This window comes from Urocampus carinirostris, chromosome 11 (genome assembly GCF_059441175.1).
Source record: "Urocampus carinirostris isolate Australia breed hairy pipefish chromosome 11, RoL_Ucar_1.0, whole genome shotgun sequence".
In the NCBI taxonomy this organism is placed as follows: domain Eukaryota; kingdom Metazoa; phylum Chordata; class Actinopteri; order Syngnathiformes; family Syngnathidae; genus Urocampus; species Urocampus carinirostris.
This window is the reverse complement of record NC_142359.1, coordinates 36,577,790-36,596,562: the sequence shown is the minus strand read 5'-3', so window position 1 is coordinate 36,596,562 and position 18,773 is coordinate 36,577,790. Positions and strand designations below refer to the sequence as shown.

Genomic DNA, 18,773 nt, shown 5'->3' with positions numbered 1-18,773 from the left:
TGTGGCTCTTTCCCAAAATAAAATTGATATATTTTGCCTTTATGGCTCTTTGAGTCAAAAAGGTTCCCGACCCCTGGTGTAGTGCAACCAAAAACGAGTTTTAAAAAGTGCATGTAGCAATAGAAACTATGAAAACTCAAAGGCTATGTTCACACTGTAGGATAACGCACAACGAATATATCCGATTTTTAACACCACACTCAGGCCACTCTTATATGTGGTCCTAAATCAGATAGGGGAGTCTTGCTACACTTGTATCATGGGGATAGTTGTAACAAGTTGGACCAATTGGAATAGGGTTCTATTGATGCCTCTTATATAGGATTCTCCTCTTTTCATTTTGACCTCACACAAGACGTTTAAAGACATTGTCTTAATTTCATGGTCAACGATCACATTTAAAGGTAAGATTGTATTCTTTTTTCTTTCCACTGTTTTTTTGCTGCATGTCAAATATGCTAAAGATTGTCATATTTCTGGCACATGGCTGTACTGTCCACATTGTTGGCTTCAATCCTTTGTGTTCTTATTATGTTTGCAAACAACCACAAAGAGAACATGTTAGCTTAATGATGGCTGAGAGGTGCAGGGACAGTTGTTACACATCCAAAACTGAGGCCCTCTCTCTCATTTGTACAGACAAATGCAAGGGCAAAAAAAAAAAGAAAAAGAAAAAAAAATCGGGACAGTGATTGCAAGAAATTTGCCCACAAAGGCTGCACTCCACAACCACTTGTCAGACTATAAATATCAATGCTGTCCATACAAAAGGATAGATATGACAACCATGCTTTGTTATATGCCATTCCCTTCTTGCCATATATTATATTATTCAAATATTGAACTATCTGAAGCTTATTTGTAATAATTAATTACACTTTTAAAATTGTTCACAAGCAGTACAACCTTACCCGGTACTGGGTATGCTTGAAACACAGTGTATATCTCTTTTTGAGGGACTGACACAAACTTTTACAGTTACGTAGCACCCTACCATTGATGTATACTTGTGAAAGAAAAAATTAAAGTACCATGTATAAAGGTTTGAGGGGACTAAATCAGACCAGATACTAATTTACTTTAAGGGGAGGGAGAAAACAAAATGTGTTTCAACTGTACCTGGTCTTCCATACATATTTCATCTTTTCGAATGCAACTTCTGTGTGAGGGGGTGTCCTGCCATATTTTCCTACTCGGGCGAATTTTCCTACCGGATATTGATTCGACAATAACAATAATATAATATTTTCATTATTCGCGTGTATTTTATTTAATACACATTCAACAACACATGTTCAATAATGATTAATTGTTAGTGCTAAATACTTTGTTATTATTATTGTGTGTGCAAGCCAAGGAAAGTCAATACTTCTAAAGTTCAACTTATGAATGAACGAAGCTACTGTAAATGTGAACTGGTTATGTGAGCCACTATTTTCATCCATTTTGTTTGCTAGCATGAAAAAAGTGTTTTACTTGTTACCGTTACCGTTGTATAAGAGGCAAAAAAGTTACACAAAAGCGCCATATAGCGGCTCACAAAATGTCTTTCTTTGCAAAGATGCCGCTGGTGTTCTACCCTTCCTTGCTACTGGGCGAGATTATTAAATATGTGTTATTAAATATATATTATATAAAATACATGCAACTAATGAAAATGTTATAGTACTGTTATAGTCGAAATAGCCTACGGTAGGAAAATTCGCCCGAGTAGGAAAATATGGCAGAACAACGGTTGAAATGCAGCCTGCACGTCATCGATAGGCAGCAGACGTCACTATTTTGCCTTTAACCCGGCAGGAAGAAGTGGAGGAATCAACAACCACGGCGGACGAAAACACAGAGTGTCATAAATTCACACGTTGAGTGAAGATGAACACTTGTCCAGTACAACCAACATTGTATAACATATGACTAGATTCACCACATGTCGCCCGAGTTTATTCTTTAAGTGACCGTATCCTCTAGTGGTAATTAACAACATCTGCATTCAAATCACACCACACAGAGAGCCTTCAATGGGGAAAAACGATGTTTTGGATTAAATTAATATTTGGGGGTACAACACTCCGCCGTTACTATTCATCAGTACTTCCGCAAACATGAGCGCATTGTGTGTTACGTCACGTGTCCTCTTCTGTGCATGCGGGACACTTGTGGCGTTCACACAGGAAGATGAAGTCACAGACAAGTTACATTTAGTTGGATATGTGCACTGAAATATTGGATTTCACCCAAAAAAATCTGAACTGAGCATTCAATTTTTCAATGTGAACCTAGCCAAAGTGACCAGACAACACAATTTTTCTTCTCATTTTTTTGCCCAGACTTTCACGAGGTTTTTGGATCTTTAGGTACCGCTAGATTAGGCCTCTCAGATATTAAAGAGACTTGACCTGAACCACTGGGTTGCTATGACCTACCTTTGCTTGGCGTATTACTATCCAAAAAGCACCCTGGGATGTTCGGATCTGGTACGTCACCAAAGCGCGTCAACCAGTTTTGGAGGTGTGCGCAGGTGTGTGAGCGTTTTTAAACCAATATGATTAAATTGTTTATTCAAAGACAGAAAATAACATGTTTGTTTATTCAGAAATGCATATCATCGCTGCTCCTCTAAAACGACTTATTTCTATTTTTTTGTTGTAATTTTTTCATTGCCTGAATGAAACGTGCATAACAATGCAAAAATATATTTTTAAAAATGCCCCAAAAAAGAAAAGGATAGATAGATAGATAGATAGATAGATAGATAGATAGATAGATAGATAGATAGATAGATAGATAGATAGATAGATAGATAGATAGATAGATAGACAGATAGATAACAATTATTTGTATATGTATATTCAAGACTGTATCATAGGTGCAAAAAAATAAAATCCGTCCGGACCTCCCCCCGCCCACCACCGACTCGAAAAGTTTGCCCGCCCTCACTTAACCTGGTTAAGTAGTTCAGAAAATGAATTAATAAATCAATACATGAACTCTGACACTGAAAGATACATTGAAGTGAGTTGTTAATATGTTCTTGGAAGTAAACATCCTATCATTTTTGTTTAAGAGGCGTTACAGCATTTAAGCAAGCATTTACCGGCCCTTGTGACTTTTTGTAGTAAATAAGGAAGACATTTTGATGTTTCATCATTAATATTTATTGAATGTATCATTTTCCTGGCCTACTTGAAAGATCTGCTCCACTTTGTAAGGACAGCAGCTTTCTATCAGGAAGTGTGCAAGTCTCTATTGGGGAGGTTGAGAATCCCAACGACAAGCAGCCAAGTTGAATATTCCGGCGGTCGGAAATGGAAAAACTGAGTGTTGAAAAACGAGGAGGCAGGCGGAGAAATTGTAGGAATAAAAGTTCTGCCGTGATTCCAATGCAATGCGCCAAATATTTGCGGGAGCTCTTCTTCAACATCCAGCTCTAGTCACCCGGGAGATGACGAAGTAGAAGAGCGGAAAATAAAACCTCCCCGACACGCGTTGCTTCATTTATTCGTCTCGAACGTTTTACCCCTTTGTTGAGCCGGAGACGAAAGGAGGATCATCATGATTTCTAACGTTCAGATTCATTAAATAGGATTCTCCCACTCGAACTCCCACAACTCAACCCTGTTGACCCTGTGGACATCTGCTGCCGGGACAAGCAGATGGGAGGGAGATAAAGGAAGGAAGACCTTCAGGGCAAAATCCTGAAGAACTCAGAGATAAATCAAAAGATATTCACACTCTGAGAAAAAAAGAAGGATGTCAAGATCCCTCCATTTGTCACTCAGTATTGTTCAAAGAAGTTTTTAGAACAGGGGTCACAAACCTGCGGAACGCAGGCCAATTGCCTTGACAAAAAAAATACTCCCCAAAAATTTCTCACATGCTATCTATCTTGTTCTTTTATGATAGTTTGAGGCCCACATATTCATGCGACAGCTAAAAGGACAGTGTGTATTATTGGACCACTAGATGTCACTGTATTGTGTAGTGCAACTAAAAACAAATGCTAAACAGCACAAGATTTCAAACTATAAGGGATTACCGGTTGAGTGGCCCCTTCGCAAGGTTTCTTATTTTCCTCATTCTGAGGTTTTTGAGATTTCACGTCCACAAGGAGTTTTCACATCAGGAAATGTTGAAATTTTGGCCTGTTCAGCCCTTTGAGACATTTTGTGATTAGAGCTATTCAAATCATTGTGACTTGACTTGACGACGGAGACTTAAAGTGACCAAACTGCACCATTATTCATTAATGTGTTGTGCCACGCCTTTCACAAGGTTTTTGTTTTTGGGTGGTATATCAATGCAGAACATTTACATTTACCCTCAGCAGCAAGATTGTAAATAATCATAATAGCTCCCTTTAAGTGAGCCTGATTTTGTGTAAAGAAAAAAAAAGATAAACATTTCTTGCCCTAGGAGTATTTTTAAAAATGCATGGAAATCTGCTGGTGTATGTATTTTTGCATATTATTTAAATCAATATTGTTTTTTTGTGTGTGTTTTTTAACTGAATCAAGTTTTCTTTTCTACTAGAAAGCGCTGAATACTACACACTGTCTATTTCAACAAACTTCACCTGGATAAATATAGAATATATTTTTAATTCTTCTATAACAGGGGTCTCAGACTCAATTTACTGCAGCAAAGTTAAGCTAAATTGGGTTTTTCAACAAAAGGAAGCACTGACCAACAATCCCCAAGGTATTACCACAAACATCAACATCACCAATCAGAAGTTGGAACATGAACCCCTGGCTGATTCCTTTTTCTTTTGACCATGTACCTGTATTATTGTGTGTTTTGTTAAATTGCATTATCTGCTTTCAAATAAACCAATTAACCAGGAAATCATCAGAGTAAACTCCACACCAACAGAGGGCAGCACCTCATAAAACACTCTCGTTTGAAATATTTGCAAAACAAAAACAGTGAGATTACACGGCTTTTCATATAATGTGAGTTTTACCACAGAATGCCAAGCAAATAGGTTGAAATGAAAACATAGCAAGCTTCTTTTAACAGCGTTTGAGCATTGTCAGGATTAGCTTACCGTGGGGTCTTTCCCTGCCATTTGGCATTCCTCAATTTTGCCTGTTGATGCAGGCCAAAACACCTGCAAAAAAACACAGAAAGCTAATTAACGGTAAGTGCCCTTCCATGTGACTCCGGTACCAGATGGCCATGAATATGCAAATGAACAAATTTGATGAAAATTAAGTACATGTCGAGGGGCGGGGAAAGGTGCCGCTCCGTAAACGCATCCTGCAATTTAAGCTAGGGAAATGGACAAGAGGGGTGGGGGGGGCGGAAAAACGCTCCTCCATCTGTTAATGCATACCGGGCTGTCGATGATGCTCATCCATGGCACCCTCAGCGGAAGCTTTAATGGCACTTTTGGATAACCTGAAAACACTTTTCAACATTTACCCTATTTGCATAAAATCACAGCAGAATTTCCAGTTGACACAAGAACATGCTTTGTCGTCCAATACAGACACAAAACATCCGGTTGTTTGCAGTTTTCTTTAAAAACAATTCTGGTACCTTGAGTTGATTCCGTTTAGTGTGGTAAACCTCATTTCAAATGCGGAACCTCTCAAATTGCGTTATCCACAACGTTTTGTCAAGGCGAACAGTCACCGTGTTTTTCGGACTAGTCGCAGTTTTTTTCCTAGTGTGGCAGGGGGTGTGACTTATACTACAGTGCGACTTATGTGTGAAATCATTAACATCTCATCTCATCTCATTAGCCGTACCGCTTATCCTCAGTAGGGTCGCGGGGGGCTGGAGCCCATCCCAGCAATCATCGGGCAGTGGGCAGGGGACACCCTGAACTGGTTGCCAGCCAATCGCAGGGCACACGGGGACAACTCACTCGCTCATTCACACCTAGGGACAATTTGGACCGGCCAAACCACCTGAAATGCATGTTTTTGGAATGTGGGAGGAAACCCACGCAAGCACGGGGAGAACATACAAACTCCACACAGGAAGTCTGGAGCATGGTTTGAACCCACGCAGAAGGTTCCCATGACTTGAACTGTGCCGTACATGCGCTAAACACTGCGCCGCCGTGTGAAATTATGGACATATTATTATATTAGTTCACGTTATTTTCTGACTAAACATTATGTATGAAATTATTAAAACTTAATTATATCATCCAACTGCTTATTTTTAGTAAGGTCGCAGGGGTACTGGAGCCCATCCCAGCCATCTTCGGGCAGTGGGCAGTGAACTGGTTGCCAGCCAGTTTCAGGGCACACAGAGACAGACAACACACTCTCCCGTTCACACAGGGACAATTTGAACCAGCCAATTAACCTGACATGCATGTTTTTGGAATGGAAACTGGAGTGCCTGGAGGAAAACCCACACAAGCACGGGTAGAACATAGACACACCATACAGGAAGGCTGGTAGCTGAGTTTTAACCCATGACCTCAGAACTGTGCCGTGGACGCGCTAACCACTCAGCTAACCACTCAGTCATGCTGCCCTTAATATAGCATTTCACATGTTATTTTCACACCAAACCTACGGTGTGAAATTGTTAACGCATTAATAAATAATTTTACGTGTTATTTTATAACTAAACTTTATGTTTCATTTCATTTCATGTGTGAAATAATTAACACATTATCATATCATTTCACATGTTATTTTCATACTCAACCATATGGGTGTAATTGTTAACACAATTGTATAGCATTTTACATGTTATTTCCACACTAAACCGCAGGGGGACGCTCTAGGCCCATGTTCATCATTTCAACATTGCTGGTAATTTGTAAAAACAATAAAAAAAAATGGTACGGAAAATAAAATTATATTTGGCAGATTAAAAGCTGCAAATGGTAAAATATGCAGCCAAAAACAGTAATCAAGCGGCATCAAGAAAGTTTGGAGTTGGTGAGTACTGGATGTGACAATAAGTCGAACAATAGCAACGTAGAAGAGGGAAGGGCACATTGTCTACCTCCCAAATTGGAGGAGTTGTTTACCGGTAAAAGTGACATCAAAGATAAAAATTTGATTGGATTTAGTGATTTGGAGTGAAGCTGGTAGTCTGGTAAGCATGTTTTTTGATGATAGAGTTATCTGAATAACTCTCGATATGTTAAGTAGTTATACTGACATTACCAAGTATGTCAGTCATGCACGCTAGTACACCGTACACTTATTCAGCCTATTGTTCTTTAGTTCATTTCAACCTTAAATTGTCTTTTAAGACAACATATATGTTTTTGGTGTTTTATCAAATACATTTCCTCCAAATCTTATACATGTTCTTTTTCTTCTTAATTATCCATTTGGTTTGCTGGTCCGACTGATAATCTGGAGTGGATTATAGTTCAGAAAATGCGATAGTTGTTTTGATCAGGTAGTTTTTTGCATGTTACATCCAAATGCTTTTGGATAGAAGAACAGATAGAAGGACAGTGACCTGGAATGGACACATAATATAAAAAGCAATGTTGAACATTTTGGATGAACTCTGATGGAAATCGGGTATTGGTCATCTGGCAGATCGATATCCAATATCTGAGAGTCAGCGACATATCCAAGAAAGTCATTGGCTGTTCTCTGCCCTTTATGGAGAATATTGCTAGCTTTCAATACCCTAATAGAGCAAAAACCTTATAAAGGACTCCTCTCACCTGGGCCACCACCTCTTTGATCTGCTTCTCTTTGCTTGTGTTAAAAACTTGGGTGTTATTTTTATACTCCGAGCTCTATTTTATTCCATAAATCAAAAATATAAATAAAATGGGGTTTTATCATCTCAAGAATATAGCCAGAGTCCGTCCATTTCTCTCTCAGGCTAACACGGAGGTACTGACGCTTTTATATATTCTCATTTAGATTATTGTGATGCTCTGCTCTCTTGTCTTCCTAAAAGTAATATTGCCAGCTTGCAGCTATTACAAAACTCAGCAGCATGCTTTCTTATGGGAGAAAGGGAGATTTTATTATCTTGTTCTACACTGGATGCCTTTATACAGCACTTTGAGTGGCAATTTATTGCCTGGAAAGTGCTTTACAAATAATTTTGATTTGATTTACTGGTCCCTTAAGACAAGGACTAACAGGCCAGGGCCATCTGCACCCTAAATAAGTATATCTCATCTCATCTCATTAGCTACACCGCTTATCCTCAGTAGGGTCGTGGGGGTGCTGGAGCCCATCCCAGCTATCTTCGGGCAGTGGGCAGGGGACACCCTGAACTGGTTGCCAGCCAGTCGCAAGGCACACAGAGACAGACAACTCACTTGCTTATTCATAACTAGGGACACTTTGGACTTGCCAATTAACCTAACACGCATGTTTTTTTGAAATGTGGGAGGAAGGTTCGATCTCATGACCTCAGAACTGTATATATATTATATATATATATATATATATATATATATATATATATATATATATATATATATATATATATATATACACACACAGGAGTTTCTGTATATTAGTTTTTGACTTATTTTGGTAATATGTAATATGTCATTGCATTGTTTTCCGATGCAATGTCAACTTTCAGCCGGTGACCAAGCACTACCTTGCACCTTGCAAATAGGTTTGCTTATTCATGCAAACATTCTTTTTCATATCTTATTTTCCTCTTCTAATTCTTTATCCTATGTTCATCTTGGAGTGCAACATCTAATTTCATTGTAAACAATGTTCACTATGTTGTTATCAATTACAATAAGAACAATTCTTATTCTAATTATAAAATTGGCCCGGGAAACCTCTTGTTTCTCCTATAAATAATAAAAATTAAAAAATGTAAAATCAAAAACTATATTTACAAATACATTATTTCCTTCAAAGATTTTCCAGACGGCCTTTTACAGTTTTTTTTTCAGGCAGACGACAGCCTGAAGTGGTTCTTAGCCAATCACATGGCATTACCGATGCATGGTAATTGAAATATAAAAATGCATGCCATCAACTAAACAGAAATATGAACAATAAAAAGCTAGGATAACCTTTTGTGTTTCGTGTGTTATGTTGTTTATGTCCATGGACAACACATGGTTTTTGCAGCCCACGTACATCCTGTCCTGGTCCTCGTCCACAAGCAGGATGCGGTAGTCCATAGGCTTGTCTGACAATGTGTAGTGCTCTATTGAGGCACTGCTCTGCAGCTCTGTCATCCAAAAAATACAAAAATATGTAATAGTTAAAATTAGATACAGAAGAAAAATTACGACTAGAGCAGGGGTTGGAACATTTTTGACCCAAAGAGCCAAACATTTATTTCAAAACAAATTTAGCAAAATTGCCAAACCCACTCTCCAGACAAAATTTTAAGCACATTTTATTTCACTGTGTGATGTCTGATGATTCGATCAAATCTATGACATAATAATAATGCCAGATCCTGTGTCCCTTATCAACAAGTATACCACTTTAAACTCGTCTCACTCCCAGTTACTTAAGATCATTGAAGCTCATTTTGACATTCATTATTTTCATAAATAATGGTTTCAAAACAAGGTGCAAGCAGAGTTCTTTTTGCAAAAATGTCACAAAATTCTGCAAACGAGGATAGTGATACATTTACCTTGATTGCAAACGGCGCTAGGCAGAGAGAAGTGCATAGCTTCGCCCAACCCTAACGCTCAGCCAATTAAATTGCTTGCCTGTCGTTTCTAGGTGTTTACAGTTTGTTCTATGGGCCTTTATCATAAAGTGTCTCTTCATTTAACCTAAAGTGTTTAAATAGCTTACAATAGAGGATTCCTTAGTGATGTACAGCCAAAATGAGGATTGTTGGTGTGACATCCTGACTGTGAAATGTAGCAGGGAGTAAGCTCTTTATATACTGGACCGAACCGATCACGCTATTAGTACTACGTAGGCTATGCCGACACAAACCTGATTTCTACACTCATCAAAAATGTAACGCCACAGATGAGATTTGCATGAGAACAATTTTTTCTCCGTGCCATATGTACTCATGAAAAGAGCCATATCTTTATTGCGGGCCATAGGTTCCCGACCCCTGCACTAGAGTAATTAGTTTAAATTTGACTCCAAAAGCTATGACCAAAATAAATCATGACATCCAAATTTGTATCCCGGAATTTCAAGGCCACTGCTATGACCTCCCTTTGAGCAATAAACAAAGCAACTATTTATTTTCATTGACTTCCAGTTTAGTCCATTATAGTGACTACGAGAGGTTACAGTAGGAAAAAAGTCTCTAGTGCTCATTAAAAGCGCCCATTGTTCACACGCCGAGTAAACATTCCCAGGGCGGCTTTTTACAGCATATTGGCTGCGGAGATAAAGCGGTCTTCAGTCGCCGGCGTCATGAATATTCATGAATCCGTCAATCGAAACGCTGAGAGCATCGGATAGGGGAGGCCCTTTCCCGAGAGCCTTCTGGGTAAAGTCACCTTTTTGAGGGGATTTGAGACTGGGGGAGCTCAAGTGTTTGAAGTTGGGATGCTTTCCCACAATTGCTTGAGTGCTACGTTCAACTTGTTGATTTTGTTTTTGTTGTAGTTTTCTGTATTTGAAATTTATTTTTGGAATTTGACCTCTTACCGTTAGGCAAATGTAACAGACACCAGGCATGATAAATTCAAGTACTCCCCCCCAAAAAATCTCAACACAGAACAAGTTAAGTCTTCTGCATTCCTGTGTATTATCTCCCTTTAAGCCTGATAACAGTTTTCTTGAGATCCATAATTAAGGTTGGCATGCATGTAATATATATATATATATATATATATATATATATATATATATATATATATATATATATATATGTTACATGTCGAAGTGTCCTTGGGTAAGACACTGAACCCCTAATGCCCCAATAAGCAGGTTAGCGCCTTACATGGCTGCACGGCCGCTATTGGGAAATGTGAAGCACACTGTAAAGCGCTTTGGGAAGTCTTGACTTAAAAAAGCGCTATATAAATGCAGATCATTTCATTTCAATACAAATAAAAGAAATTAAAAAGGTACTAATGTGCAAAATGATAATAAACATTAAAAAACAATACATTAAAACATATATATATATATATATATATATATATATATATATATATATAAATATATATATATATATATATATATATATATATATATATATATATATATATATATCGCAACATTTACGCCAGTGGGGACTCAATCAATACATTATTGTTAGGAAATATTTATCACAGGTGAGCAAAGCTATATACAGTAAAGAAAATAAGCATTTGAACACCCTGCTATTTTCATATTTCTTCCACTTAAAAATCGTGGAGGGGTCTGAATTTTTCATCATAGGTGCATGTCCATTGTGAGAGACATAAACTAAAGAGGAAAATCCAGAAATCACAATGCATGATTTCTTTAACGATTTATTTGTGTGATATAGCTTCAAATAATTACTTGAACACCTGAGAAAATGAATGTTAATATTTGGTACGGTAGCCTTTGGTTGCTAGTACAGAGGTCAAACGTTTCCTGTAGTCTTTCATGAGTTTTGCACACACTGCAGGAGGGATCTTGGCCCACTCCTCCACACAGCTCTTCTCTAGATCAGTTAGGTTTCTGGGCTGTGTTCCTCAGAAACATGGAGTTTGCGCCCTCACCAAAGACTTTCAATTGGGTTCAGGTCTGGAGACTGGCTGGGCCATGCTAGAACCTTGATATGCTTCTTACGGAGCCACTCCTTACTTTTCCTGGCTGTATGCTTCGGGTCGTTGTTGTGTTGGAAGACCCAGCCACGACCCATCATCAATGCTCTGACTGAGGGAAGGAGGTTCTTCCCCAAAATCTCACAATGCACGGCCCCAGTCATCCTCTCTTTAATGCAGTGCACTCGTCCTGTCCCATGTGCAGAAAAACACCCGTAAAGCATGATGCGACTACCTTCATGCTTCACAGTAGGAATGGTGTCCTTCAGATTGTACCCTTCATTCTTCTTTCTCCAAACACGCTTAGTGGAGTTATGACCAAAAAGTTTTATTTTGGTCTCATCTGATCACAATACTCTCTCCAATGGCTCCTCTGTATCATCCAAATGGTCATATGCAAACTTAAGATGGGCCTTGATATGTGTTGGTTTAAGCAGGGATACCTTTCGTGCCATGCATGATTTAAAATTAGTGTATTACCTACAGTAAGCTTGGAGACAGTGTTCCCAGCTCTTTTCAGGTCATTGACTAACTCTTGTCTTGTAATCCCTTGCTGATTACTCACCTTTCTTAGAATCATCGAGACCCCATAAGGTGATATCTTGCATAGGGCCCCACTCCGATTGAGATTGACCGTCATGTTTCTAATGAGTGCTCCAACAGAGGACCGTTTTTCACCAAGCTGCTTGGCAATTGCTCCGTAGCCCTTTCCAGCCTTGTGGAGGTGTACAATTTTGTCTCTGGTGTCTTTGGACAGCTCCATGGTCTTTGCCATGTGACAAGTTAGTCTTGGGGTGAACAGGTGTCTTTTTGCAGCTAACGACCTCAAACAGGTGCATCCAATTCAGGATGATACACGGAGTACAGGTGACTTCCTGCGGCCGGACTAACAGGTCTTTGAGGGTCAGAACTCTAGATGATACACAAGTGTTCAAATACTTATTTGTAGCTGCATCACACAAAAAAATGTTAAAAAAATCATGCATTGTGATTTCTGGATTTTTCTTTTTAGTTTATCTCTCTCACAGTGGACACAGTGCACCTACGATGAAAATGTCAGACTCCTCCATGAAGTGGGCTAAATAGAAAAATTCTAAATCAATATTTTTTTAATACCAGCACCCTGATTCAAATGAATCTGAAATTGTCTCTTTTTTTATTTTGTAAATGAAAACCCATAAATTATCACAGTTTCATTTAGATACCAAGCAATTTCAATCAAATAATGACATAAACCGTTTTCTTTAAAAGTGAAATTCCTTAAAATATTGTGCAGCCGTACTTAAAATGCAACCGAAGGACTACACTGACACCCCTTCAATGCTCTTTTAGTAAAGTCCTTGCCAGAGAATATGGACAAAATTGCTTAGAGAGCATTGAGGGTCAAAGCATTTTAGTCAGGCTATCTGTTAAACTTTACCACAAAGTGCCGAGCGTTGGTTTCGCTGGCATTCCTTCAAGCCTTGCAGTGGAGTTACATCCTTCCCTGCGGGATTTTAAGGCAGAGCGGACGGATTCCACATCCGCAAACATTCCTTGTCATGTCCGCCTGCTGCTCATGAGCAAAGGAGGAAAAATGAAGGAAATGAAACGGTGACTCTGCACAGTGTGTTTTGCATTATGCCCCGGTTTGCTCGCAAACCTGGCACGTTTGAAAGACTTTAGTAGAGGGATGATAATCGCTTCATCTGTTTGAAGCTAATGTGCCTTTTTACAGTCTAGGGCCAGATGGGATGACTTTGCCAAGTTGAAAGTCAGGTAAATAAGAGGAATCTTTCTTGTGCGACGTGAGGATAAAAATGAGCATCAATCTTATACACAGCTTTCACGGTTTTTAACTGAATGTCAGCCATCTGTTTGATAAACCTCTCTTCAATATAGGCAAATTGGTAGTAGGACATGTCTTGGTCTGTACTCCAAATGGCTTATTTCAGGGGTGTCCAAACTTTTCAGATAGCAGGCCAGATTTAGTCGGCTGAAAATGTGTGAGCCCTGCATTCTTTGAACAGTCTTTAATATATCTACCCTCAACGGAAGGTTTGCAGTGATGGCGATCAGCGTCATGACCTTGTATCTCGCCATTTTGGCCTTTTAAATTGACTCGCCGGGTCTGGTGAAAAAAGGGCGCAGTGCCGTGAAAACAGCTTTCAGTTAGCAAACCTTTTCACAGCGTTCGTTTCCAGTTTACTTTTGGAGACAGCATATTTCATTTGGCAGTGCCTCTTGATACTATATTCTTTGAAAACATACACAGTCTCTTGGCAAATTAAGCAAACACAGTTGCTTCGTATTTTGAGGAATAAATGGTCCAATGTCCACTTGTCCTGGAGCGGCAGCCCACACAGTCAACTTTCCTTTTTTTATTTAAAAGGGGGGGCCTAAAATTCTCATGGGAAACCAAGGGCAATGTTGCCAAAGGGCTTCTGCCATCATCTAATGAAATGGTGATTTTTTTTGGGAGGTACAAATCTAGTTTATATTGCAGTCAACATAACTGGCGGACCACATATTATTTATTTTATGACAGAGGCCGGGGGCCAGTAAACATTTAATCACGGGCCAACAACAAGCCCTGGATCACGAGCGACATCAAGTGCCTTCTGTACCAAAAGAAGAGGGCCTTTAAAGATGGTGATCAGCAGGAGCTAAAACGAGTACAGAGGGAGCTCAGGGTCCAGCCCTGGGAAGCAAAGGAGAAGTACAGGAGGAAGTTGGAGAAAAAGCTGCAGAACAACCGCATGGAGAAGGTTTGGGAAGGGATAAAGACCATCACCGGCTACAGCACCAAGCAGGGTGTGGCCGTGGACGTAGATGTGGGGAGGGTCAACCAGTTAAACGACTTTTTTAACAGGTTTGACCACCCCAACTTGTCCTCACCCCAGAGTACTGGAGCTGCCCACCCCCCACCACCCTCCCTTCTGGACACCAGCATGGAGGAGGACATCCCCCCACTCAAGAAAACTGCAGCCCAGGTGTGTGGAGAGCTGAGGAGGCTGCGAACCAGCAAGGCAGCTGGTTCAGATGGAGTACCCCCCCAACTGCTGAAGGCCTGCGCGTTGGAGCTGGGAGACCCTCTACAGCGCATCTTCAACCTGAGCTTGGAACAGGGGAGGGTCCCCCAGCTGTGGAACACATCCTGCATCATCCCAGTCCCAATGAAATTAAGACCTGAGGAACTCAACGACTTCAGACCGGTTGCCCTGACATCACATGTGATGAAAACCATGGAGCGATTACTCCTGCAGCACCTGAGGCCACAGGTCCGCCACGTCAATTTTCCTACCAGGAGAAGGTGGGAGTGGAGGATGCTATAGTATACATGCTACACCGATCCCTTTCTCACCTGGACAGGGGCAAGGGGGCTGTGAGGATTACATTTTTGGACTTCTCCAGTGCCTTCAACACCATACAGCCTCTGCTATTTAGCAGTAAACTGACAGAGATGGGAGTAAGCTCACACCTTGTAGCATGGATTACGGACTACCTGACAGGCAGACCCCAGTATGTGAAACAGGGGGGCTGTACATCGGACACTGTGGTTAGCAGTACAGGATCTCCGCAGGGGATCGTGCTCTCTCCGTTCCTGTTCACCCTGAATTCGTCGGACTTTCAGTACAACTCTGAGTCGTGCCACATGCAGTAGTTTGCTGATTATTACAGTGTGTATTTTATGCAGCACTATCTAAATACTCTATATCAACACGTTACATTGGGTGTTTATGCAATATATCCCTTTTGGTTTATTATTGTTTTATTTTCAACACAAGGATACTGCTGGAAGTGTGAATTTCCCTACGTGGATGAGTAAGTAAGTATCTATCTATCCATCTATCTATCTATCTATCTAACAAACCTATAATAATGCTAATAATAATAATAATAATAATAATAATAATGATAATAATAATGATAGTAATAATAATGGTCACTGTACATATGAGTAGGACACAACAATAAACGAAGAGTAAAACAAGCAAGTAATAAATAGCCAATAAAACCCATTAGAGTTAAAAAGGTATGTGAGGCAGATGGTTGAGAAAAGGCAAGTCTGAAGAGGTGAGTTTTACGTCTGGTGAGTTTTAAGTCCGGATTTGAAGGTTCAGGGTTGCAGAATTTCGCAGGTCAGGCGGTAATGAGTTCTAGGGCTGGGGGGCAGACCAGATGAAAGCTCTGCTCCCCATGGAGCGGAGGCAGACAGGGGGTACAGTGAGATGGAGGGAGGAAGATGATTCGAGGGTGCGGGATGGAGTGGCAGAGTGAAGGAGGTTGGAGAGGTAGGGAGGTGCAAGGTTATGAATCGCCATGTAGGTGTAGAGCAGGATTTTGTAATTGATTTTATGGTAGATTGGGAGCCAGGGAGTTGACGAAAGACAGGGGTGATTTCATGGCGAGAGGGGGTTTTGGTGAACAAGCATAGAACTTAAAATACCATACTGAAATCAAGGGTATGACGTATATGCTTATAAAATTAACACAGTGTGGCATAGGGTGCATCGGCTTGCTACAGTTCAACTGTACGGGTCAGGTGTATCGACATTTCGTTCTGTGTGCATGGTTACAAAGAATGACAATAAAAGTAAATTCTATTCTATTCTATTCTATAAGACAGAAAGCCCACAGCCGTGCTTCAAGCTTTCCCGTTGCCTGAATGTTTCTTCCTGTTCATTCAATTATCGCCTTACATATTGTGTTAGAGATGGACCACATCTCATTTTATAATCATTTTGTGTGTTTTATTGTCTTTCTTTGCCCATGATAATGGGTCCCCAGAATGTTCGTGATAAGGGGAAGGAAAATTAAGCTAGTGTTTCTCAATGGTAAATTGGGATGGAAAGAACTTCCTGCAACTGTAAATGTATGCTACATATTACAGTATTTTTACCCAATATCCTATATGGGGAGAGAGTTCTGAGAAACATTTGCACACATGTTGTTTAGATCCACAAATCTATTCTTGATTTACTCAAGATCTGTCTTGATAAATAAGGGGTGGGCAACTATTTAGAGTCAGGGGAAAATTGGGCTTTAAAAACTGACAAAGGGGCCAATCCTAGGGACCAATCCAATGTTTTCATTAATGAATAAATATTCATGTTGACATCTACACGTTATATTTCTTTATATTTGATTTCAAATATATAAATTTCATCAAATTGGTTTTGAAACACTCACAACTAGAGCAAATTAATATATAACTTTCCTGTTTTTATTTTGTAGTATAAGTGTGTTTGTATATTTTTCATATTTTTGTAGTATTTCTAAAGTCTGATTTTTGTACTACAGTGGAACCTCGGTTTTCGAACGCCTATCAGTTCGAACAAATCGGAGTCCGACCAAAAATTTCGAGAAATTCTTGCTTCGCTGTTTGGTCAAAAAATCGAAGTTTGAACGCCGGTAATGCGTGAGTACGTACGCTAGGATGCGATGCTGAGCGGCGTACGGGTGTAGATCGTGTAGATCGTCCCCCACCCCTCGTGACCAACTGTTATTGCGTGTGGACGTGCTTCGTTTTGCTTTCGCTTTTAATATAGGTGTACGAAGTGTTTTAGCCCCTAATTATGCCTCCGAAGAAAGTCAGTGCAAGCAGCAAGGTTGCTAGGGGTGAAAAAAGAAAAGTAGTGCGTACAACTGTTGCATTTGAGAAAGAGATAATAGCAAAATATGAAGGAGGTGTGCGAGCGCCTTCTGCTGACCACCACAAAGGTAAGAAATCTTATTCATAATTATTTTCTTTATCCTTTTATTTTATTTTTACACGTTCATGTTAGCGTAATCTTTCGTACGGAAGACAACGATAACGCGAACGTACGATTAGCCTGGGTTAGCTTTATGATTCGAGGTAAACATTCAGGGTGTTGGAACTGAGCCCAAAATTCAGGGTGTGGTAACAGAGCCCCCTTTTCAATGAACCGCTCACCACTTGTTGTGGAGACCCGGGTGCTAAATGACTTGTAAACGACCTGATTTTTTTATTTTTACACGTTCATGTTAGCGTAATCTTTCGTACGGAAGATTACGATAACGCAAACCTACGATTAGCCTGGGTTAGCTTCATGTTTACGTTAAACATTCCACGTAAACATTCAGGGTGTTAGAACAGAGCCCAACATTCAGGGCGTTGGAACGCAGCCCCGTTTCCAATGAACCGCTCACCACTTGTTGTGGAGACCCGGGTGCTAAATGACTTGTAAACGACCTGATTTTTTTATTTTTACACGTTCATGTTAGCGTAATCTTTCGTACGGAAGATTACGATAACGCGAACGTACGATTAGCCTGGGTTAGCTTCACGTTTACGTTAAACATTCCACGTAAACATTCAGAGTGTTAGAACAGAGCCCAACATTCAGGGCGTTGGAACGCAGCCCCGTTTCCAATGAACCGCTCACCACTTGTTGTGGAGACCCGGGTGCTAAATGACTTGTAAACGACCTGATTTTTTTATTTTTACACGTTCATGTTGGCGTAATCTTTCGTACGGAAGATTAGGATAACGCGAACGTATGATTAGCCTGGGTTAGCTTTATGATTACGTTAAACATTCAAGCTAAACAATCAGGGTGTTGGAACGGATTAAAACGATTTACATTATTTTTAATGGGGAAAATGATTTCGGTGATCGAACAAATCGGTTTTCGAACAGGGTTCTGGAACGGATTATGGTCGAGAACCGAGGTTCCACTGTATTTCCACCGTAGGATTTTTACAGTACAACTCTAGTTTTATTCTTGTCCTATTTCTCTTGTATTTCCAAAATGTTTTTTACAGTATACCTTTGGTACTTTTGTAGTATTACTGTCCTTGTACTTTTGTAGAAACGTATTACTGAAGTATTTTTAAGTATTTCAAAGTAGTATTTTGTATTATAGTATTACTGAAGTAATATTTTTTAAATTATTTCTATAGCATTTCATTTTATGGTAGTTGAGTTTTTGTAGTATTTCTATTGTGATATTTATGTAGTAGTATTTTTCCATTATAGTCTTACTGTAGTAGTATTTTTGTAGTATTTATGTAATATTCTTTACTTTCTGAGTGAAATCAATACGATACATTAGTCTTAGTTTTCTAGTAATATTGTAATATTTTTGTGGTAGTATTGTTGTTGAAAACACACAAATGG

At 39.6% G+C, this 18,773-nt stretch overlaps 1 protein-coding gene across 1 annotated transcript in view; it reads right to left on the bottom strand.

Moving 5' to 3' along the window:
• The window catches only part of sema3c (sema domain, immunoglobulin domain (Ig), short basic domain, secreted, (semaphorin) 3C), an 81,935-nt gene that overhangs the window by 28,586 nt on the left and 34,576 nt on the right, over positions 1–18,773 (bottom strand). The window contains exons 3-4 of the mRNA XM_088346666.1: positions 8,993–9,153; positions 5,048–5,110 (exon numbers count right to left, since the gene is read on the bottom strand). Coding sequence (XP_088202792.1) covers positions 5,048–5,110; positions 8,993–9,153 — 224 coding nt within the window. The remainder of the gene's footprint in view (positions 1–5,047; positions 5,111–8,992; positions 9,154–18,773) is intronic.